This window comes from Terrapene carolina, unplaced genomic scaffold (genome assembly GCF_002925995.2).
Source record: "Terrapene carolina triunguis isolate 2854851 unplaced genomic scaffold, T_m_triunguis-2.0 Scaffold189, whole genome shotgun sequence".
Classification (NCBI taxonomy): domain Eukaryota; kingdom Metazoa; phylum Chordata; order Testudines; family Emydidae; genus Terrapene; species Terrapene triunguis.
Genome location: NW_020664540.1, coordinates 15,418,857 through 15,443,016, shown reverse-complemented (window position 1 = coordinate 15,443,016; position 24,160 = coordinate 15,418,857). Strand labels below are relative to the sequence as shown.

General features: G+C 47.6%; 2 protein-coding genes across 3 annotated transcripts in view; both read right to left on the bottom strand.

Annotated features, from left to right (window-relative positions):
* CDKL1 (cyclin dependent kinase like 1) overlaps nt 1-11,214 on the bottom strand; it is a 35,278-nt gene extending 24,064 nt beyond the window's left edge. The window contains exon 1 of the mRNA XM_024224416.1: nt 10,832-11,214. Coding sequence (XP_024080184.1) covers nt 10,832-10,999 — 168 coding nt within the window. The 5' untranslated portion in view covers nt 11,000-11,214. The remainder of the gene's footprint in view (nt 1-10,831) is intronic.
* Nucleotides 11,215-15,516: 4,302 nt separating this feature from the next.
* Nucleotides 15,517-24,160, bottom strand: part of MAP4K5 (mitogen-activated protein kinase kinase kinase kinase 5) — an 80,759-nt gene continuing 72,115 nt past the window's right edge. For both annotated transcript variants that reach the window (XM_026654198.1, XM_026654199.1), the window contains 5 exons: nt 23,845-23,913; nt 23,048-23,140; nt 20,979-21,049; nt 18,026-18,081; nt 15,517-16,871 (listed from right to left, as the gene is read on the bottom strand). In XM_026654198.1, the coding sequence (XP_026509983.1) occupies nt 16,784-16,871; nt 18,026-18,081; nt 20,979-21,049; nt 23,048-23,140; nt 23,845-23,913 (377 nt within the window). In that variant the 3' untranslated portion in view covers nt 15,517-16,783. The remainder of the gene's footprint in view (nt 16,872-18,025; nt 18,082-20,978; nt 21,050-23,047; nt 23,141-23,844; nt 23,914-24,160) is intronic.

Sequence of the window (24,160 nt, the reverse complement as noted above, 5' to 3'; positions counted from 1 at the left end):
ATAAATTTGTTAGTCTCTAAGGTGCCACAAGTACTCCTGTTCTTTTTATCAAAACAGAGGCCTACACCCACCGCACCCCATATTTAGTTATATTTCTGTCCCTGGGGCAGAAGATGGAAATCTGGCTGGTTGAAATCAAGCGACCCGAAAACACCCCCCGCCCGGCAGGCTGTGAGTTCTTCAGGAGAAGAGCAGAGGTGAGCTCCAGCCTATTCGAATCATTACGGTCTGTGTGCTCCACAGGCAAGACATAGCGCAGCAGAGGGCAGCGGTGGGTACCGTTCAGCTTTCGGGCCTTGAAAGAGCTTCACTAACAATGCCCTACAGACAGCTACCCTGCAAGAGCCACAAACGGGGTCCCTGCCCTGCACGATGCAGATGGCAGCACCTGACGCCGAAATGCAATTGGTCCTGCCGAGCCGAGCGCGGGGTTGCGGGGCACTTATTAATGGACACACAGCTGATTCTGGTTATGCAAAACTGTTGCACTCTGAATGGCTGTGGAGAGCCAATTTGCCGAATGATTACCCTGTGAAGTTGCAAGTCGCTCTCACTGGTCCCTCTGCTGTGACCGGGGCACCTGTAACACGGGCTCTGGCCACCCTCAGATTATTAGTCCCTTCAGCTGAAGTACCACCACCAAAATGTACAGGAAAGAGAAAGGGAGGGAGGGGAGAAGTATGACAGTGCGGCTGTCAAACCATAGGAGGAACACACATGTATATCCCAAGGTAAATCCGTCCATTCTCCTTCCCCCCACCTCACACCTTCCCCACTCCACCAGCATCCCTATTGTTGTCTCTAAAATAATGTCCATACGGGCCATGATGCCGCTGCGTGGGTTGTCAGCAGTGGGCACTGAACTCATAACCCTCGGATCTAAGAGCACGAACCTTTATTGCTGGAGCTGAAAGGCCCAGCTCTGTGAGTGGGAGGAGGTTTCTGGGTCTGCTACCCAGCCACCAGAGGGAGCCAGAGAGCCCTGAATGTAGCCCAGATGGCAAGAACTGCAGACCCTCGGCCCAGCTTGGTTCTGAAACAAAACCATATCACAGCCCTTCCAAGAGCAAGATTCTTGCTGACCAGTGGGGGACGGGAATGAAAGAGGCAGGCAGGGTGACTGGAGGCAGCACAGAATGGCCAAACGTTGAAAAATACGTATTCGCCTTTCAGGAATTTTGCTTCCCAGTCATGTGAACATTAGCCCAGGCTAATATTTCAGGGGTACATTACTACCATCAGGAAACACCCTCAAAATAGCTGGGAGGTTTAAATTCAATAAGCCAGCCTCCGGATGCTAGGGTTACACAGACAGATAACAACTCGCGCAATTGCTGGAATAAGTCCAGGTCTTGCCCAGCGATTAGAAGTCTTCCCATAAGACTAACTGGCCAGTATTTCTCCCAAGCATAGGGTCAGATCATTGAAATGCAGCAGGCTTTAAAAACCCGAGCAGCTTGCATGCGTCAGACTGGCCTGTGCCCACGCATCCCGTGTCGCAGTAAAACACAGACTCAAGACGAGACTCTCCTGGAGATTTTTGTTTTAAAATAAGTGACAATTGTGGCAACGCAACACACACAGGAGAGAACAAACAGGCCGTGGTCACCACTGTTTAGAAAGCGAGACTGAAACTCAAACCCATTTAAAGTTTCAAAGGTGCTTATCTGTACATTGTCCTTAATGCGGAACAGTCACCGTGTGTGTTTGAACTGGAGTTTGAAATAAAAGTTGGGATATTTTTAATATCATGTATCCAGATTTACTTTCCCCATTGAAAGCACCACAAGAACAATGCTCTGAAAGCCGGCGCTGCAGATATTTGATTACTCTCCTAAGCTCTAAGACTCCACCAGGGAGACCGAGGAGAGGGCTGTGTGGTCAAACTTGGCTAGTAAATTACAGCTTATGTGCAGAATTTTAGCAGGCTGCAGCTAAGATCATTAATTTCTAGTTGAACAATACGGCTCTGGGCAAAGAACGTTCAGATCTTTAATGCATCAGTCAGTCCCCAGCCATAATTGTGCACTCAAAGGCCCCATAAATCTGCCATTACCTCTCGCAGTGCCTTTGTGAGTTGCAGTAGATGGGATCTAGCTAAAGAAAGCTGCGTTCAGTTTTTTAGTGTCACCACTGGGTGTTGTCAGGCAGCAGCAGAGAAGACTTCCCCCTCCTAATCCCAACCCACTCAGTACTGCTCATGGTCATCTGTTGCAGCTACGTATACTATCGATAGTCAGTTGGTGGCATGGATGACAGCTTTCGGTTATAGCTACACAATCCTCTACTAACCTGATAGGGAAAAGATCTTATTTTTCCTTCTGTTGCACTGAATTTTCTTTCCCCTCACTCCCTTTACAATGCCAGAGCTGAGGTACCCAGCAGCTTCAGTAATTGTTCCCTATGGAAAGGAGTAATGTTAATGCAACTGCACTGCTGTGTGGTTCATAAGATGGAACTCTATTCTTCACCTTATGCTGCAGGTTGGACCCTATATCAGGACATTTCTGAACACTGTCGTGGTTTGTAGCCGGCGTTACAGGGCACAAGTTCTAAAGTAGGTGACGTTAGCCACACAAGAGGTGCCCCGCCTGGAGGATGCTGTCCATTACCAACATAGATCAAACCCCCTTAACCAAATAAAGCCCAAACACGGGGACACACAAAACAACAGGATAAGCACCTTGAAGCAATATGCACATTAGGGCTCGTCTTCACAGCACAGTTAACCCCAGTGTTTCCCATCCACGTACGGAAGCGTTCAACTCAAGAGTTGTGATGCTCTTAACTCAAATTGCCCGGTCCAAGAAGCGGCAGAATCTCAAGCTCAAATGAGCAAAGTTTATCGCGTGCTAATCCAAGCTGTCTGCAGTGTGGACACGGCTGGTGCCGTTCGAGCGCCGCTAGCTCTCCATTGCCATCCCACGTTTGCCCTTGTGCACTCAGGAAGCGAGAGAACTTGCCTGCCCAATTCACTGGGAAACAACTCCGGGCGGCTCAGCTCACTGCAACACTATGGACCATATGATGTGCCGGCCCCCAGAAGCCTTAGCCCTCCACGTGAGTGGCTGCAGCACCCCCTGGATCACACTTGGGAAGGGCTCAGATCGGTAGGTGACGGGCACTAGAGAAAACTCCCAAGACAGCGTTGACTATAAAGTTCAGCGTTTCTGGGGTGGGTCACTTACCCCAGGTGGGATATACAGGCCCATCAGGGTGTGTGTGAAGATGAGGACTATCGTTCCTAATAAGGGCCAATTACTACACAACTGGAAGGAAACAGTCAGCAGCGGGCACAGACAGTAGCGTGATATCAGTTGCAGCCAATCACTTCCGCTTTGTTCAGTGGTACAGTCATTTCACACACAAACCCAACTCATCCCAGTAGAACCCTGCAGAGGTCCAGGCGTCAAGATTATTTTCAGTCACAACATAGCACTAATGAGACATGACTATGAGAATCGCCAACTATAGATGGGTCTTTTGGCCTCCACCCCAGCACCTGCTGCATCACCTCCTCCGCAGAGCAAATTGGGGTTCATCGGTCACCCCAGATCATTGGCAATGGGGGAAATCCAGCCTTCCTGCCAGTGGGGACAAACCTGGAGCTGCTTGCGGACGTGGTTTTCCCTTGCCACTTGGCCAGATCAACAGATTAGAAGCGGGTCGGCTCTCGCTGCTGTATCGATGTCAGAGCAGGAAACGAGGTGCCAGGCCCTTTGTCTGAGCTCCTAACAGGCTACAACTAGGCTCAACCCTCCACCTGCAGGCCAGACTGCCTATGCAGGTGCCGGAGATGGGGGCCACTGCCCCCACTTTGAGAACCTGAACTTGGCAAGGGAGCAACGAGAGAGGCCCCCTCCCCCCCAGCCCTGCTCTGGAGCTGGGTGGCCTAACGGCTGGAGAGGCAGCCAGGCCAAATCCGAGCGGCGCCACCACCCTGTGCGTCAGGTCACGATGCTGTGACGGGGCAGTGGGAACACCCTTGTGGAGATGGGGCCGGGCCAAATCTGAGTGAGCGGCGTCGCGACCTGGCGCATGGGGTCACACCACCACTCAAGTTGGGCCTGTTTGGGTTGCTCCCCCTCCAGTTTTGCAGCCCTAGGACCATCTCCGGGCCATGGGGAAGGGCTCGGTTCACTGCTGACAGAAGATGTCAGGGGTTGTCTCTTGGCGCCCAGGGTCCTGGCCTGCATTTACAGGTGTGGGGGAGGGGACGGGGAGAGTTCACGCGTTACCCTTCGACCTAGGCTCCACTGTTCCCACTGAGAAGGAGACGGGGTGCAGAGCTAATCCTTCCTGAAACTCTGACATCTCTCTCGGGGAATTCAGACCAGCTCGCGACCTGGCCAGTGTGAATCGCCTGAGGAAATTGGTTCTTACTAATGATTTAGAGCTGTCAGCAGTTCTTGGGAGCCGAGTGGCATTGGGGGGCTGGTGTGTGGCCCCTGGTGGAACTGTCCTCTGGCAACTGAGTTCACTCATTGAAGGGGATGCGTCAAAGCCAGTTCCTGCATGCCCTGGTCAGCCCTTAGCAAGGAATTTGGTGTTTCACTTTCCAAGGGAAGAGTGAACAGGAGACAAGCTAGCACCGAATTCCCCTCTAGTTTGTGTATTCAAGTTCTCAGAGGGTTGGTTGCTCTGCGGCTTTCTCTGATCTGATAACAGTGCATTCAAAAGGGTGTCACATTAGACCTCTCCCCCATGTACATACCTCGTTGCTCCTTAGCGTACCAAACAAACACCACCCAGGAGTGGAGAAACAGAATACACTTGTTCTTAACTCTAACAGAAAAGGCTATGGGCTGTGTCAGCGGCTCACAGGGGGGAAACTAAAACAAGAGATGAGCCGTAAAATAAAATGCAAAAACTTTGTTCAGGACAATTCTTCAGCAATTCCACACAAATAGATCACGAACTAGGGACCACCCAATGAAATTAATAGGCAGTAGGTTTAAAACAAACAAAAGGAAATATTTCTTCACACAATGCACAGTCAACCTGTGGAACTCCTTGCCAGAGGATTTTGTGAAGGCCAAGACTATAACAGGGTTCAAAAAAGAACTAGATAAGCTCATGGAGGATAGGTCCATCAATGGCTATTAGGCAGGAATGGTGTCCCTAGCCCCTGTTTGACACAAGCTGGGAATGGGCGACAGGGGATGGATCACTTGATGATTACCTGTTCTGTCAGGTGCCCCAGAGGGAATGAACATTGGTCACTGTTGGAAGACAGGATACTGGGCTAGACGGACCTTTGTTCTGACCCTGTATGGCCGTTCTCATGTTAGCTGCACCTGCTGCTCCAAGACAGACAAGCAGCCTCTTGCTAAGGCTTAGTTCACCCAAGAGACCTTCTCTTTGGGGAAGTTCTTCACCCCTTTAACCTCTCAGACAATTCTTCCAATGCAGTGGGGAGAGGGTGAGCTCAAGGTTGGAGGCCCCAGCTTTTCCCTCTTAACCTCACTGCTGCCTCAGTGAGTCTGAGCAGCCTCCCCCGCCCCCGTTCCAACGTGGTTTCCAGTTCCCAGCTGAACTCTTCAAGCAGTTGGCATCTTTTCACTGGAGCCTTCAAATGTCCATCCCTGGGCTGCTTTGGAGATACCACGCAAACATCTCTCCAGAGTTTTCAATGCACCAGCCCAGCATTCTTATAGCAGAGATCGCAACGGAGGGCGGCACTTGCCCATCATTGGCCAAGAATCTTTCACAGAACACAGCAGGGTTCTAACGCACCTCAAGACTGATGCATCCTTTCAGCCGGCTGTGGGTTTGAATGAGATACAAGTGGCTTATGCCCAGCCTGAAGAAGGGTCCCTGAACCAAGACAGCCCAGCCCATGAGCATTTTCACAAATTCACCCAGTGGCACGACTGCCACTAGCCAAACGGAGAAGATTTAGGGTCATCCCTGAATTTGACCTTCAGCATGGAAGGCCACATTGCAGCAGTACACCAGTGGCTAATCCCATCTCCCGATCTCTGGAAAATCGGCACTTTTCTTCAGTGGGAACCGGGCTATGGTCATTCCTGTCTACCACACCAAGGCTCAACTACCATAATTCACTTCTACTTGGGCTTCCCTTAAGTTAGCCAGCTTCTGCCAAGCTGTCTGCAACTTGGTGGAGGAACACGGGGCCTGGTGCCAGCCTCTCTCCACGAATTGCACCGCTTGCCCAAAAGCAAAGTGAGTCAGCTGAAGGCTTTTTCTCCCGAAGGGTCCAATCCAGCGGGCAGCCTCCACTTCCATTAGTCAGTCAGAGTCGAGCTCTCGCCTCTCAGCACCTCATAGGATAAGGTCCAAAGTCTTCAGTGACCCTTTCTTCCTATGTCCACCCAAGGCAAATGGAATCAGCAGAGCTGACCCTGCTGTACATCCCACTGTTCTGGCCAGGGCAGGGTCTTCTTGACTCAAGTGTCTTTCCAGTGGAATTCCCCATCCCCAACTAAGTCTAACCAAGTGGACACCGAGTACCGCATGAGCCCATACTGCTTGGTCAATTCATTGCCATGTTTTCCCACCCTGCTTTCACACAGCTCTTCCTTCGGGCATTATTTAAAGCTCTACTTGGCTTCGCCTGAACACAATACTATTGGGAACGAGCGTTGGGGCTGGGTTCCCCGGGATCAAGGTTTTCCAGCAGATTAAGCCCCACACGCCGGCTACAGGCACTTTCCAAAGCAAGCCAACACCATTTCCCAGGCAGCCCCGTCGCTGGGTGAAGACTCAGGAAAGGTTCTGGAGCCGTTAGAACCGCACACAAATCTCTGTGGAATCAGCAGTGGTGGAGCTGATCGTACATGATAAGATGACAATGCCCTGCTGTTTGACCTTTGGCAAATCCCAACCCCTCTAATCCCTCATCTGTTTTGTCTACTTAGGCTGTAAACTCTTTGGGGCAGAGGCTGTCTCAGACTATGTATTTTTACAGTGCTTAGCGCAAACAGGTCCTGATCTCCACCAGGGCCTCTGTAACGCAGAATAATAATAATGAATGTGTTTGTTTGCAATCTGCTAGTAGCTCTTTGTCAAAGGCCCGTTCTCCGTCTGAAGCCTGCTCCTCCAGAAGCCATACACCCTACAGAGCCGGATTTTTTTTAAAAGCCACGCCCACCTTTTATGGTTTTGTATTCTATACCTTTGAGCTTTTTGTGAACTGAGGCCCTATGCACAGCACTAGATCAGCTGGCAACATTTGAAATTCATCCTTCTAGAAACAGTAAGTATCGGGTTTCTATTGTCGGGGATACGGTTTATACAAAGACTGACCCTGTTTTCACAGTAGTACCTTTTGTATATTTCAAAGCCATCACACACAATGGTACTCCTTTAAACTCTCTGCATACGCTGGCTATCTTTCTGAGCCAGCTACCATAGCTGGTTAGTTACACAAGCCTTTGTCCACAAAATATTTACTCTGCAGAACAACTATTTATCAGGGGGCTTACATTTTTCACTGATGAAACATAATCTCATTTGATCTTGGACAAACAGTGTGTTGCCTAAGCCAAGAAATATCTTAATTAATAAACAAACAATCTGTTCCTATTTACAAAGAAAATGTTTAAAAGATAGCGGAGCAGGTCTCCACTTGTTAAATCAACATCACTCCAAACACACGGCTTTTGGTGATGACCCTGCAGCTTGTTGGGTTCTTGATTATTATGGGTGTGGGGAAGACGCATTTATCATCCATGCTTCTGACAAGGAGCTTCAGTAACTATTATGTTTGTTTGCAAATCTTTAATATTCACATAAAGCTTAATGCGGTTTGTTAGGAAGAATTATGTATCTAAACAGATAGAACTGCAGTTTCCCAGTTTGTTCCTGGCAGGGCAACAAACCTATATTCCCCATCAAGCCTGACCCTGCACCAATGGTGTTTTTTTCCTAAAATGGTTCTGGAGTCACTACCATGACTATAAACAGGGATCCGATCCTGCTTCAGCTGAAACAAATGGGTCTTCTACCACCGACTGGGATGGAAACAGGAGTAAGCCTCAGCAGTCTTCTCACAGCCTCTCTCGCATCAGGACCCCACAGATTTATATAAACACGTGTAATAAAATACCAAACGGGACCATGGTTTATAACAAGAGCAGCTTTGGGGACATTTTCAGAACTATTGTGACACACTGAAATCTCATACAGCAACAGAAACGTTACTTGGTTCCCAACAAGCAAATTAAGATAATGGAAAAGAACATTGATAGCGGATAATGGTCTGCTACTGCTCCATAAATGCCAAGCAGAAAGTGGAGTCTGGGAAAAATGCCAGGTAGAAACCAGAGACGGGGGGAAATGCTAATACTGGGAAAGAAATCTCTAAACATTGAGCTTTAAATAAAGTTCATTTTTAAAAAGACCCTTCACTGAATATTTCCATGTTTTCTGTCAGGCTTTTTGGGCTAAAGCATCCTAAATTCTTGACTTACGGCTTATATAAATGACAATGTTCCATAATGTCTATTTTCAGCCTTAGATGTCTTATATGGGCCCGTGGTGCCTGTGCTCCACCAATATTTAAGAACGTGGGCCTGGCTTCACCAATGTTTGGGCTTACCGCGCTTTGGGGGGTCCAGGGGGACACGGGGTCCAGGGCAGCCTGGGGGGGGGGGGGGATTGGCAGGGAGCCTGGCGCCAGCAGCAGCGAGCGACCTGGCCCCAGCCCACCCCACTCCGCCAGCTCCTAGTGTTGTTCAGGGGAGGGGGCAGAAGCTGGAAAGAAGCAGGGTGGGGGCGGAGGCTTGGGGGAAGAATTGGGAGGGGGCGGGGAGGGGGCAGAGCAGGGGCGGGTTGGGTCGTTCGGTGCTGCCGGCGCCAAGCCCCCCGCTAAGCCCCCAGGCCACCCTGGACCCCATGTCCCCCTGAAGCGTGGGGCCCACCCAAAGCACAGGCCTTGGAGTGGTTACCCCAGTCCGTCCATGGATGGGACGGCTCTGCTTGGACCCATTCTGGGCAGCACCAAAAATTATATAAACCTGGCGCCCTTGTGAATAGGAATGGGTTTGGTTGTCTGGGAGTTTCCCTAGGGTTTTTTTTTTTTGTTAATATGGGTCATATTTAAGCGCACTAACAAGCACCGTTTCTGATGGTTCCTTACACTGTTTTAAAGTATTTATTGTATTTTATTGTGAAACAGACAGAGATAAATAAACCTTATTAATTTACGTACATGAATTTAACACGTGCGCACGGGCAGCCTGGAGCAGGATCGACAGAGCAGCGAGTTTCTCCCCAAGAGACCTGAGGAGCAGAAGCTACAAGGCCTCTTCTCACCCCCTAGTTAACTAGTGACCAGGAGTCACTAGGTGTCTCCAAACTAAGGGCCCCACACCGCAAGCCCTTACGCAAACAAGCAATTTCAAACACGAGCTGAACGTTACTCACAGGGGCAGGTCTGCAGGATCAAGGCCCAAGACAGCGGTACTTCCACACCTGAAGTGGTGGTGGTCTGTCTGCACATGCTCCACAACCCAGCTTTGCCACCTACCACGATCATTGCTACTCTAGGAAGAGACAACCTAAATGAGGAAAAGAAGGGCTGCTGCTGGCCAATCTATGCAACTCTAGTGGGCTTGTAGGGAGGTATCTTATATACACACGCTCAGGGCCAAAAGTCTGGCTTCCCTACCAACGAGGCCACTCGCAGAATAAGGTCCTACTCCCCACGAGTAAGCACAGCAGCATCTGGCCTCGTAGCTAGATTTGAGAAAACGGTGATGTTCGTACAATGCCAGTGCACGGACATCACTAATCTATTCCTCTTTGGGCCACACTGGGTGTTAGAACAAGTTCAATTTACATTTTAAGTGAGACACATGTATTCGCGTTGGATTGAGATTACACATTCTCCCCATCACATGTGAATTTCAAGTTCCTCCAAGTCTGAACTCTCAGACTTCCCTTAACATCAGCAAGACCATGCGTTTCCCTACTACACACAGTCGCTAGTAAGGATGACCCAGCAGCATGGTACCACTATCGCTGCATCAACCATGATTAGCAAATCTTACTACCAAAGGTACTCTCGGAAATCGACCACACAACCTCCATGTAACTAGCTCAGCTCCGTCAGCGGGGGCTTTGTTGGCTACCCCAGTTGATTTACCCACTTTAAAGACTGCTTAGGGAAAACGAATGTTTGGAACATTAAGCCATTTTATATTCAAGAGCAATGCAACCATCATCTAAAGCCACAAGAATTACATACATTTCCTCCCTCTAATAAAAACTACTGATAAAGGAAAAGATTGTTGTTGCACTTTTCTCCCCAGAATTAAAATCAGCTCTGTTGGGATATTTATACAGAACAGTTATAACACACACACCCCAAAACATGGCTGATGATAGAGATACCAGACAGCTCACGATAGCTGTGACTACAGGTGCTCTCACCACTCTACACAACAGCTAGGATGATAAAGAACTGTTGCTGCTCAGGACACAAGTAGTTTGTAAGCAGGGAAGATTTATACCATCACTGGAAAGCCACAGGGAGAATCGGTTCGTGTCCCAGTCCTTCTGTGCGCAGAAGTGGAAATAGCTGCTCGATTTTGAAAATCATGAAGGGTGTCATTTTCAAAGAGCAGAGGGGAGTTAGCTCCTCAAATCCCACTGAAAGCCAATGGGATTCCCTAGGCTGCTTTGGGAAATACCAGGCTAAATACAGAGACAGCTGATATTTGGTTAGCGAGGTTTGGGGAAATTACCACCCCAAAATGTTATTTGAATCAGAACAAGCAAAACCTTGGAGAGTTTAAACCCAACCCAAGCTACACGCAGTCACAGCGGGGCAGTGTCCAGTCCTACAGGGCGAAGAGCCAGTTACCTTTAACATCCGGATCTCTCGCAGGGCGATTTTCTTTATAACCGGATCATCTTCGGATTCTAAGAACTTCTTAATAGCCACGATTTGGCCGGTGTCTCGGTTCCGGCATTTGAACACCACCCCGTAGGAGCCTTCTCCGATCTTGCCAATTTTTTCGTACTTCTCCATGGCCCGGGGAGCCGGTTCTCCGGGGCCGGCTCCGAGCTCGGGCGAGGCTGGGACCTGTCAAGGCGCCTGATCCGAGCGCGCCGGGGCTGGAGAGCGGCACTAGCGCCGGCGGCCCCGCATCCCCCGGGACCCAAAGCCGGAGCCACACGCCGGGGCAGGGACGCGGCCAGTCGCCCGGGTCTCGGCTCGGAGCAGAGCTCGCAGCTCGCCCCCGGTTCGCGTCCTGCCCTGGCTCGCCGGGCGCACTCGGGAATTAAAATTTAATTCCCCGCCTGCCGGCGGCGCGGGTTGCCAGGGGACCTGCCTCTGCCGGGGGAGGCGCGGCCGCGCTGGGAGGAGCCGACACTGGAGGCTCCTGGCCCGGGGCGCCGGGACCGATCCTCCCCGCGGCGTCTCCAGCCCCGGCGGGGCCAAGCGGGGCGGCAGCACGTGGGTGGCCCCTCCCGGTCCTGCCCCTGCCCCGCAGCTCCAGCCCCGGGGGCAGAACCGGGCCCCAGGGGCGCTGGGCAGAGGCTGGGTCCCGCCCCCCGGGGCAGGAGCGTTTCGCTCCCCGCTGCCTGCACGTGGCAAGGGGGGGCCGGGGTCCAGGATCAGACCCCCCCCCGGCCTTTTTTTTGAAGACTGCTAAACTCTTGGCTTCCGTGACATCTTGTCGCAGGGAGTTCCGCAGGCGAATGGTGTCAGAGATGGGGTAGGGAATACCGTATTTCCTTTATCGCTTTAAACCTCGCCACCTTTTATTGTCATGAAAACGCCACTTGTTCTGGTGTTGCAGAGAGAACAGGGGCCCCTGGCCTGCCGGATCCCTGCCCTGCACACGCTCGCCCTGGGGCGCTAATGCCAGCAGCCCCCAGCCCTGCCCCAGCCCTTCCGAAGCCAAGATCCAGCCCCCAGCACTATCCGCAGCTGTGACAGTACCCCCACTGGATCAGCTCCGGCCTATGGAAATAGCTCACCCCACACACTAGCCCAGGGACAGGCAAACTTTTTGGCCTGAGGTCCGCATCAGGTTCCTGAAATTGTATGGAGGGCCGGTTAGGGGAGGCTGTCTCCCCACAAACAGCCAGGTGTGGCCCAGCCGCTGCCCCCTCTCCGACCCCCTGACGGCCCCCTGGAACCCCTGCCCCATCCAACCACCGCCGCCACCTAATCCAACCCCTCCTCTCCTTCCTGACTGTCCCCCCAGGACCCCTGCCCCCATTCAACACCCTATTCCCCATCCTCTGACCACCCCAACCCCCATCCACCCCCTGCCCCTTGATGACCCCCCAGAACTCCCCTGCCCTCTATCCAACCCCCCCTTCCCCCTTACCACACTGCCTGGAGCACCGGTGGCTGGCAGTGCTAGAGCCACGTCGTCCAGAGCAACAGGTCAGGCAGCCACACCACCACACAGAGCACCGGGTCAGGCCGCGGGTCTGCAGCTGTACTGCCCCAGGAGCTCGCAGCCCCACCGCCCAGAGGATTGCGCTGGTGGCGCAGTGAGCTGAGGCTGCGCCGGAGGGGGAACAGCAAGGCAGGGGGTTAGCCTCCCGGGCCAGGAGCCCAGGGGTCCGGCAGGAGGGTCCCATGGGCCAGATGTGGCCCGCAGGCCGTAGTTTGCCCACCTCTGCACTAGACCTTTAGGGGATGTCTACACAGCGTTGTGGAGCAAGGCCCCCACCCCAGTTGACAGAGGGGTTAATGCTCTGAAATAGCAGTGTAGACAGGGCTTTGAAGGTGCAGCTGGGACTCTAAAGCATAGGGAGTGGGAGGGGGGCTTCAACTTCAAAGTGCTGCCCACACAGCTATTGCTAGAGGCCCCAGGCTGGCTCTGAAAGGCTGGGGAGAGGTACCATTAGAGACTCCTGTTCAAAAAGCAGCCCGCAGGCCCTTCAACGCAGCAGCTCCTGCATGCTGAGGTGTGGGGTGGTGGGAGCAGTATATTAGCCTGACAAGTGGCTCCAGGTACGTGAAGAGGAACGGCACAGGGTGTTCCTGCTCTCCTTGCACCTGCATCAGCCTACATCTCCCTGGAAGAATCCTTTGCTGAGAGGCCTCCACTCCCGCGTCTTCAGCCAAGAAAGTGAGCCCTACTCGTGCCTTCCCTAAAGTCAGGTATCAATTTACCTCCCACTGTTCCAAACCAACCTAGAACAGGGCTTCTAGATAGCAAATAAAGTGCATGCGGCAGGGAGGCTGAAAGCAAATGGAGTGGTGGTGTAGCCCTGTTGGTCGCAGGACGTTAGAGACACAAGGTGGGTGAGATAATATGGTGAGAGAGACAAGCTTTCACACGTACACAGAGCTCTTCTTCAGAGCTCAAGAGCAGCTCTGCATACGCTGGAAAGCGTGTCGGTCTCTCCCCAGCAGAAGCTGGTCCAATAAAGAGATTACCTCACCCACTGTTCTCTAACACACACACGCAGGAAAGTCTAGCTAAACAGTCTACAAGTCCAGTCTCAGCTCCAACCTAGCGGAAATGCAAGCGTTTAAAAACCAGCATCCACATCAGAAAGTTTCCTCTCAGCGGCAAGCTGCCATCCTCCGAGGGCTCACCTCTCTGCTTGGAATCACTTTTGGGCTTCATTGATGGGTTGCACCTTTCCTCCTCAGCTAACTCCGATGTCCCTACCGCTACGGCTGTTTCTCAGTTTACAATACATTTGATCACATTAATTAACCCCTTTTGCTTTCCTAATCTGCTGTTTGCATTTCAAAGAACTCGAGGAGCCTGTTTTAGTCTTAAAGTTGAATACAAAACTTGTTCACAGAATAATTAATACTTTGCCATCTTTCAAAGGTCCTGAGGGTGTGAGCTAACCTTGTATTTAGTGCTAATAATTGCACCCTGGGGTATTTTATCCTGGTTGAAATGTTACAGAACATACAAGGTATAAACAATATTAGACTTCAAATGTCGATAGCAGCTACAAGTCATGTGGGAAGAGACCATTTATGTCAAAGTGATGTTTGCTGTACGGCATTTTTACAGCTGTACCTTTTCTTCTGTTGTTTTAAAGCGTGCCATACTAACAGATGTGTCCTACTTCTAATACAGTTAGAATAAGACTACACTAAAGCCACTGCAGCTGTGCCACTACAAAAGAATTCTTCTGACAACCTAGCCACGCTGACAGTAGGGGTTAGGTTCACCCAACTACAGCACTCAGGATATGAAATTTTGCAAAGTTCTGAGTGATGTAGCTTGGTAGATCTCATTTCTAGGTGTAGACCAAGCCTTAGTAATAAATCACCTTTACATATGGCAAAAGTCATTTCTATACTAGAAAATATAGCTAACTACCATTGCAAGTTTGTGACTTATTTTACCGCAACAAGCCAAGTGATAATACAAGGACATTCTGATACCACCATTGTTAAAACTTTTCATTTGAAAAGTCAGCTCGAAAATATCTTAAATGAATCCCTCTCTCGCTCAAATACGTACACAGCTGAAAAAATATTTGCAGAAACAAAACATTTTTATCTAGTTTGCTTTGCCGTTTGGGATTCTGTTAAAAATCTCAATAGCCACGGACTTTTTGTACGTTCAGTTATTGGATGACTGGAGACCCTCCCACTCCTAGAGAAGACCAGTGTTTCTCAACGACCAGTCCCTGGACTGGCGCCAGTCCCTGTGATTTCCGACACAGTTTAGGAAGAAATCAGCTGGGCCCTAGTATCCAAAACACTGCTTTAGAAAACAAAATAATGGACTTTTATAATGACACAAACTCCTTTCCAATTCTTCAAAAATACAAACCTTGTGTGCTATGCTTGTAAAATTTCTGATACAATTTATAATTAGCCACATTATTTCAACATTATCCTATCTTCAGTGTACTGTTTGGGAATATCTGTAAGGTCTTTATAAACTTCAATACAATTTCTGAACTAAAAACACTGACTTGATTTAACTGTCAAATCAATACTACAAAACTAGGTTTGAATGACAAGTGGACAAAGCGTTTAAATTTATGCAGTTCAATCTTCCCGCCAAGAGATCAGAACAATATGAACTCTAGATGCACCAAACAAGACACGACCCTCCTGATTCCTCACATGCACCAACTACCCATTGTTAATTTCAGCAATATTCATTATGAATCAAGCCGTTTGATTTCCAAAAGGACAATGAGGCTCTTCATTCTCTCAGCGGATCAGAGGACATCAAATCACTCATGTTTGCCTTAGAATCTGTCACCACAGCTTAGCGACAAAGCCTTTTGGTATTGTTACATTTACACTGTTCTGTTATTGAAATGAATTGTGAAGGTTCTAACGTATTTCCCCCCTATTAATTTAGCAGGTATTGAAATTGAATGGGACACCCCAGTATACAGTAGAATTAAGTGTTAAAATAAACCCTAACTTTAAATAACTGCTACTGCGTCAGCCTCTGCTTACATCGCGGCTAGAGTGTTATTCTGGGGTAGTAAAACCCCGTATATAGGATCTGAACAGCAGTCTATCTGGTAGAGTTTAATTGTCCAGGGTACCATCAGAATGTTAATTAATGAGCACAGACAATAGGAAGCAATGTGACTCTTTAATGGAGGAATAAGGTGATAAAGTATGGATGACAAACTAAAAAGGGGGGAAGGGGTAAAAGGAGACGTGACCCAAAGCTTTATTATAGAATACTGCTTCTTATCATAGATATTTATACTATACAGCTGGGAAACAACCATCACTAAATGACAGTCTGACAAACAACAATGTGAGCAACTATACATACAAAAAGCTTATAAGCATAGTTGCCCTACAAGCTCCCCTCTGGAATAGTATAAATAAAATACATGCTGTGGGCAGTTGGATACGTTATTTTCATTCCTTAAGGATGACCAGGCACAATCCACTTACCCTTCCGTTTAATTTCACACAGGGTATCCCTAATTTATGAAAATAAAGCATGTATATATTACATATACACTGCCTGTCAATGACACACACACACACTCACACATATACTGTACACACCCACCCGCTAATAACGTTTCAGGTGTCAATATTACATTTTGTATATACTCTACACCTATTATTTCAGTAAATATGAAACTCCCTTTTATGGCAACTCTGTAGGCAAAATGAATACAAAATACTTTGTTGTACAAAATTGCATTTATACAGGAACAACCAACATTGTACTATAACCCCCTTCAACAATGCACTACATCTCTACAAGGACCAAGAATCGTCAAATCTTTATACAATTGTAAAAAATGCTAAGCTGCTCTGCAACCTTCTTTTGCTAAAAGTTAGATACATTACACCACTCTAGCAGCAGATTAATAAATAAAGATTAAATAGTCTATTTTACAAAGCCATACAGAATGGCAGATTTAAAAATGAAAAGCATTGCTGATCCTTTCACTTCCTACGCAAATCATCTTTATTAAGAATAAGACTCAGTATAAAGGGGGACTGGCCGGCACTATATTTATATCTACAGGATACAAGGACAACCCAGAGGAAGTAAATACCTAACTTTTTATGGCACCTTTATTGCATTTTTTTTTAAAGGCTGTGTTTCCCTAGGATTAACAAATAAAGGACAATTTATCTCATAGCTTTTATTAAGCAAACTTGATATAACTAGCCACACAGTGGCAAGAGACAGAACTAGCCGTTTCCAGCTGCGAAAAGTACAATATTGATTTCTACCCTATAAACCAGATAATTAAGATATCAAGAAGAGAAAAAGTAAGTTACAGTCCAGCTTGTATTTGAGTTTCCTTAATGGTTCTTTTTTCCTTATGTGATGGATTCATTCTCTTGTTATTTGCATTGGGTTACTGTTGCTTAGTAACTATTTTCATGTCCAGCCAAGATGTAGAGATTGCTGTGTGCAGTCGGGTTTTCTGTCGGCCTACTTTCTAACACTACAACCCTGCAAGTAAACACAAGCACAAAACAGAATGGGGTTAGCTGGAAAACAGAGATCCCACGGTTTAAATATTAACATCAAAGAGGAGCAACTCCCATTGTTCACAGGCTCATAAGGTGACAGAGGTTTGTTGATATTCCTTTAATGCCTGTTTAACTTATGTAAACAGCATTGTTGTAGCCATGTCGGTCCCAGGATATTAGAGACACAAGGTGGGTGAGATAACATCTGTTATTGGACCAACTTCTGTTGGGGAGAGAGAGAAGCTTTCGAGTTACACTGACCTCTTCTTCAGGTCTGGGAAATTAAGGCCACGTCTAGATGTACAGCTGTGCCTCTGCAACACATGTGGTGAAGACAAGCTCTCCCGTCGGCATAATAAAACCCACCTCCGTGAGCGGCATAAGCTATGTCGGCGGGCCTAGATCACAATCTCTTGACTCGTAAGAACCACATGGCTACACGGCACAAAGCCTAGAAGGCTGAAGCAGCCTCAGCTAATGTGACAAATCTGGATTCAAAGAGCATCTCCCTTGAGCTGGTGGCTCCAATCAGACTGCACCTGTTCCCGGCTTGCTTTTGCTGAAGAGACTCGGCTGGATGTTTTAGGGACTGAGATTAAAACGAAGCTTCGTGTGTTAAACAAAACAAGTCGCTTAGGTTTGTTGCTCTTTTATTCCAGACCTCAAGTCCCACAGAAGGAAAGAACATTTACAAGCTGGTTTTCTAGGTGATTCATGAATATAATTCTTCCCTCAAAATCCAAATCATGATCGCCAGAACCAGGACTTTCCTGAAGGGCATGGAGCAACACGACTACCATCTGTTACACGTGGTTCGTTCTCTCCCCACAGGTCTATTGCGTGGGGATTTATATATTCTAGGTACACTGTGTTCATATTACTAAAAGCAATGTCAAAGTACGCCGTGCACTTAGACTGGAAGATGGCGCCAAACTCACTTTGGTTCTAATCACAGTCACTTCTTAAAATCAACCAAAGGTGGCAGTGTTGAGCAACAAGCTGCATTGCCATCCATCTCCTCCCCGCCCCCACAAGGGTCTGAGAGAACCGTTCTGGACTGTAGTTGAATTTTAACTAGTTTTCAGCTAACTTATTTAAATTAATACAAGATTTAAGTTTCTTAAATATAACTACCTGTCTGATCCCAACAAGCGGAAAACCCTGGTTTCATCCGAAATCTCTTGGGTAACCTGCAAAAGAAAAGGATTAGTGGAAAGCTCCTTTGTATTGGTAAAGTAAAATACATTAATATGATTTAGAAGAGAAAATAGCCAGCCAGTTTCTTCAAATTACAGTTTTAAATAAGATTTAGTGCAAAATATAGAACCTTATACAGGCACTAAGTACAGCTTAGTGATTAGACCTCACAAGATTAATCTTAAATAGCTTGTAATAGTGATGATTAGCACACTGCAGGATTAGATGGTGGACTTGAGGGTACTTTGCTTAAATCTCAGCAGAGAGATTGAATTTCATCCACCACTGTGCAGAGTTAAAGGGACACTCTCAACTTGATTTTCACAAGATGAATTTTCATTAGAATTAAATTTTCTGAGCCAGCCCTTCAAATCGTCTGTCCTGAATTTGTATAAAGGTTTAAAGGCACAAATGTATAAAGGTTTTTCTGAACCTTTGATGATATTTAGGGTGGGCCCAAGAGCCACACGCCTCATATAAACTATTTAGCTTAAAGGGAACATTCAGTAGTGACTTGATCACAGTCTGTAAGTACCTACATGGGGAACAAATATTTGATAACGGGCTCTTCAGTCTAGCAGAGAAAGATATAACACAGTCCAATGGCTGGAAGTTGAAGCTAGACAAATTGAGGCTGGAAATAAAGGTGCACACTTAACGGTAACAGTAATTAACCACTGGAACAATTTACCAAGGGGTCGTGGTGGATTCTCCATTGCTGACCATTTTAAAATCAAGACTGGATGTTTTTGCAAAAAGATCTGCTCTAGGAATTGTTCTGGGGGAGGTCTCTGGCCTACGTTACACAGGAGGTCAGACTAGCTGATCACAATGGTCCCTTCTGGCCTTGGAATCCATGAACATCAACATGCTTGGGCTCATCCCTCTCCATTCTCTGGACACACCGGCCTGATGCCTCTTTAGTTTCAGCTTGGTGCTGTGCTACTAGTAGATGCCCTCTTGTGCGGCCTGGGAAAAAGCCTGCATGCCATTTCCCCCAGAGCAGCGTAGGAGAGCAATGTCAGAACACGCATCTGACCATCCAAAACAGTGACACTGACTAGCCACACACTATTACAGTAACTCCTCACTTAAAGTCGTCCCGGTTAATGTTGTTACGTTGCTGATCTATTAGAGAACATGCTCCCTTATAACGTTGTTTGGCAGCCGCCTGCTTTGTCCACTGCTTGCAGGAAGAGCAGCCCGTTGGAGCTAGTTGGTGGGGGCTTGGAACCAGGGGGGGCTGACAGCCCCCCTACGAGCTCCCCGCTCCCCTAAGTTCCCTGTGCGGCAGCCGCCCAGCAGGCTATCAATTGCCAGCAGTTCAGCTGTCCCTCCCCCGCACACCCCAACACCCCTGTGCTGCTCCTGCCCTCTGCCTTGGAGCTGCTTCTGGGAGCCTCCTGCTTGCTGTGCAAAGGGGGGGGGGAGAAGAGAGGTGCTAATGTCAGGGTGTCCCCCTCCACCCTGCTCCTGCCCCCCATCTCCTTTACCCCCATCTCCACAGAGCGGGGGGGACGACACGACAGGGCTCAGGACGGAGGGAGCTTGCTGGCAGCAGTTGCTGTCTCAACTTGCTGATCTACTTAAAAAGGCAATGTACTTAAAGTGGGGTCAGCGTACTTAAAGGGGCAATGCACATCTCTAACACACATGGTGTGTGTGTGTCTCTCTCTCTGCCATGCTGTCTCCCCTCCCTCCATCTGTGCTGCCTTGTAGAGTGTGAGGCTACATTAACAACAATGTGTTAACCCTTGAGGGCTCAGCCGAGTGCTAGTTCATCATTTAGCAGTAAGGCATTCGCTGGGAAATATCCCACCCTCTTCCACCCTCTGACTCCACCACCTCAACCAAGCTTCACAATCATCATTGCTGTGTACAGTCTTAAATTGTTTGTTTAAAACTTATACTGTGTATATGTATTGTGACAAAGTTCCTCCTCTACCTTGGTGGGTCCTGCGCTTATTGGCGGATTTGCTCGCTTCACAGATTCACCCTGTGGGTCAGGAAACAGTCCAGAGACCTTCCCCTCTGGTAGAAGCTATAGTCCAGGTCAATTCCTCCTGTGTTTGATCAGGAGTTGGGAGGTATGGGGGGAACCCGGGCCCACCCTCTACTCCGGGTTCCAGCCCAGGGCCCTGTGGACTGCAGCTGTTTAGAGTGCCTCCTGGTACAGTTGCACGACACCTACAACTCCCTGGGCTACTTCCCCATGGCCTCCTCCCAACACCTTCTTTGTCCTCACCACCGGACCTTCCTCCTGATGTCTGATAACACTTGTACTTCTCCGTCCTCCAGCAGTATGCCTACTCACTCTCCGCTTCTTGCACACCTCTTGCTCCCAGATCCTCTCACACACTTCCTCTCCTCTGGCTCCCCCTGGCTTGACTGGAGTGAGCCCTTTTATAGCATCAGAGGGGCATTAATTAGCGTCAGGTGCTTAACTGCCTCACCTGACTCTTAGCAGGTTAATTGGAGTCAGGTGGTCTATTAGCCTGGAGCAGCCCCTGCTCTGGTCACTCAGGGAACAGAAAACTACTTATCCAGTGGCCAGTATATCTCCCTTCTGCTACTCTGCTGTTCCCAACTGGTCTGGGTCTATCACAGTATATAGTCTCTTGTCTGGTGAAAAAAAAATTCCCTGGAACCTAATTTCCCCCCCCCCCCCACCATTTACATTAATTCTTATGGGGAAATTGGATTCGCTTAACATCGTTTCGCTTAAAGTCGCATTTTTCAGGATCATCACTACAATGTCAAGTGAGGAGTTACTGTATTATGGTAGCAATTTAGGGCCCCAATCAGAATCAGCAACCTGGAAGCAGGTGCGAGGGGAAGATGAGTTAAAATTAAATTAAATTAATTATGGAAAGACCAGGTGAGTACTTACTTCATCTGACTTAAAGCTTTTGCCCTGCATGCCATGTTTCCAGAAAGCCAGCACACTGTCTTGAAGGCACACTACAAGAAGAAAAACAAAATTAGACCAATGGGTTGAAAGGAGTTCTGTTGTCTCTGATCAAAGACAGCATTGGTGGGTCCAGTACAGGAAATGTGTTTGAGATGTTAGTGCACAATTTCAGGCTCTAGGAAGCACCAAGTGAATATTACACATTGTATAGCCATGCTATTTTTTGAAAATTTTGCGGCTTTATGAACTGCGGGGCCCGATTCGAATACCCGGGGGTGGTCCGGGGCTTCGGCGGCACTTCAGCGGCGGGGGGTCCATTCCAGGTCTTCCGCGGCACCAAAGGACCCCCCGCCGCCGAAATGCCGCCGAAGACCCGGAGCGGACTGGGTAAGTAAAAAAAATTATAAAATTAAAAAAGGTGCCTAAGGCACAGGGCCCTCTTAGGCGCAGGGCCCGATTCCGGGGAATCGGCCTAAAGCCAGCCCTGCCTGCTTGTTTCCCATGTGATCTCTCAGAGACTAACGGGGCATGCTGCTCAGTAGCTGATGCATCTGGCATTCAGTTAAGTCAACAAACTTATAAACTACTGATTGGGCTTTTCAAACATATCAACAAACCGTACCTTTTTCTACATAAAAGGTATGTCTGCACCGCAACTGGTGGGGTGACTGTAGCTCGTGGAGGCATGCCTGTGCTAGCTAGAATTTGGCTAGTGCAGCTAGCAACAGCAGCAAGCACCTGGCTGCATGTGTTTCAGCATCAGCTGCACAAGCCCGCTTGGAACCCTGGGTATGTATTCACACTCCTAGCCCATGCGGCTGTGTTTTCACTGCTATTTTGAGTCCTGCTAGCTGGATTAAAGTTGGCATGAGTATGTCTACCCAAGCAGCAATCACCTCCGACTGCAATACAGACATGCCCTTAGATTCATGAGCACTTGCTGCTCCCCTTCTCCTGTCATAAACCAGGAAGAGCTACTTATTCCTATTCCAATCCCTACATTATAAAACCGAGGCTCCCCAAAGCCATCTAGAGTGTAATAAATTCCAGAAGCCATTCACTGAACAGCCATCTGCAAAGTGAGCTAGACAATTAGTGCAAGAGTCCTCAATACATCTTTCCATCTATTCATCCCTTCAGAGTGTCAAAGGAAAGCTGTTTACGCAGTGTAGTTGCATTATAGTATAAATGACAGTGTATGTCGATTGCTGGGAATGGAGGGAAAGTTTTCTGACTGAGAATTCAACTGGATAATTATAACGTTTCGTGATGTAGGAAAGGACCACGTGTCAAATAAAAAAAAATACTGCAGTGTCCCTTCACAGCCTGACCAGTTTGAGATTCTGTCACACAAGACCCTGCACTGCCTGGACAGATGACCATGTGACATTCATTCTTTTAAAAAAGCTACCCCAAAAATCTGTTGCCAAAGGGAAGATGCCTAAGGAACCCAGTGCTCCAAACTGCAAGGAACTGCTGGGTAAGAGTGAGCTGATCTTGAAACTGGGATTTTATTAAAGGCTTTTCACCACTGACTCTGGTTCCAGAACAAGTTTAAAGAATTCCAGTTCTGCAACAATTAACGTACAGTATACTAAAGACCCACTTTTGGGACCATTGATCATGGCAGGAACACTCAGCATAACAGAGCGCTGTTGTGTAGAGATGATGGCACACCTTTCAAAAACAAGACTGCTACACACCGTGTAAGAGCTATGTATTATTAAGAAGGTATGGGTGAGCAATTTCTTTGTTTTTAATCAAGACAGGATACATCTTATTTAAAAACAGCAGGAATTACACTAGAACGGAATTTCCAAAAATCAGGCTCAGTCTTGCAAACACAAGCTGGCATCTAGCCTATCCCCCTAAGTAGTCAATGCAGTCAAGGAGACAATTCACCGCAATAAGCACTACACCAAGTAAAAAGCGTTTGCAGTGTCAGGCAATAAACTAACCTTGGCTAGAAAGAGCCATGCAATTGGAAGATAAAATCTTCTCTGCTCAAGGCTCCGTTCTTGAGAACCAGTCAGGAAATTTTTACTTACCTACAGATTCAATGCAGAAATCAAAACTTAGCTCAGAGGCCAGCTTCTTGCTCGACTTCAGCTTCCCTTGTAAATTCACAATTTTCACAAATTCTCAAGGGAAAAAAAGGACAAAATCAAGCTCAAAACCCGTTGCTGAAAAGGATTATAGACAGCTTTACATATAAAATGCTAACTACAACCTTCAGGCTTAAGCGTATTTTATTCCCATGTCTGGCTTTTATAGTTTGTACAGAATGAATCAAAGAGCATGTTTCTATTAATGCACAAGTAGATAAGACCGTATATGTATCTGTATGTTTGAGACTTTACTAAAAGTCTTCCTAAAGAAATACAAAATATATGACTATTCAAAGAAAAAAAAACCAACCACCCTAACATGAAGGTTTGTATATTTAAATACACAAAAGTCACGACTGGGTTGCTACTGAAACCATTAACTTTTCAGCCACACTTCTGTGCATACAGATTCTTGTATTGCCATGTGTGTTGTACAAGTTACATTTGTGGTAAGAAACGAAGCTCTGAAAATTCCTGATTTTTGAGTATTCTATTCTCAATCATAACACTGCATTAAGTTTAAACGATGAAAACAAAAGACAAAATAAAGGATATATGTATTTTTTTTAAGAGGGCTGCAAACCTGAAGGCTGCATGTATCTAAATCTTAACTAAAGCCCTGATATTGCAATGCTACAGTATAAAAGAGAACCAAAGAGCGGACATCTAACAAAGTAGCAATTGTGCCAAAGCAAAGGTTTCTATCACACAGCTCCAACCATATAGACAATACTTACTGTCCAAGCAGACTAGAACGGTGTCTCTTTCCAGCTGTGTTACATGAATGGCATCTAACTGCTGATTGCCTTGTTAAAGGAAAACAAAACCAGTTTACATTACACCTTTAAAACCCGATCTTAGCTCCCCAAACCCTATATTCTACTTTGTGCGTTTGCCGCTCTGCATACAACCTTTACAGTTAGGGATTTCTATTCTTGTAGAGTCATTTTTATTTCTTTTAGTGGTGGCAAGGTTAAAGAAACCAATTCTCCAGCTGAGGTGAGTCAGCTGCTTTCTGACCCCTTTGTGTTATGGGAGAGGAGCTCAGGATCG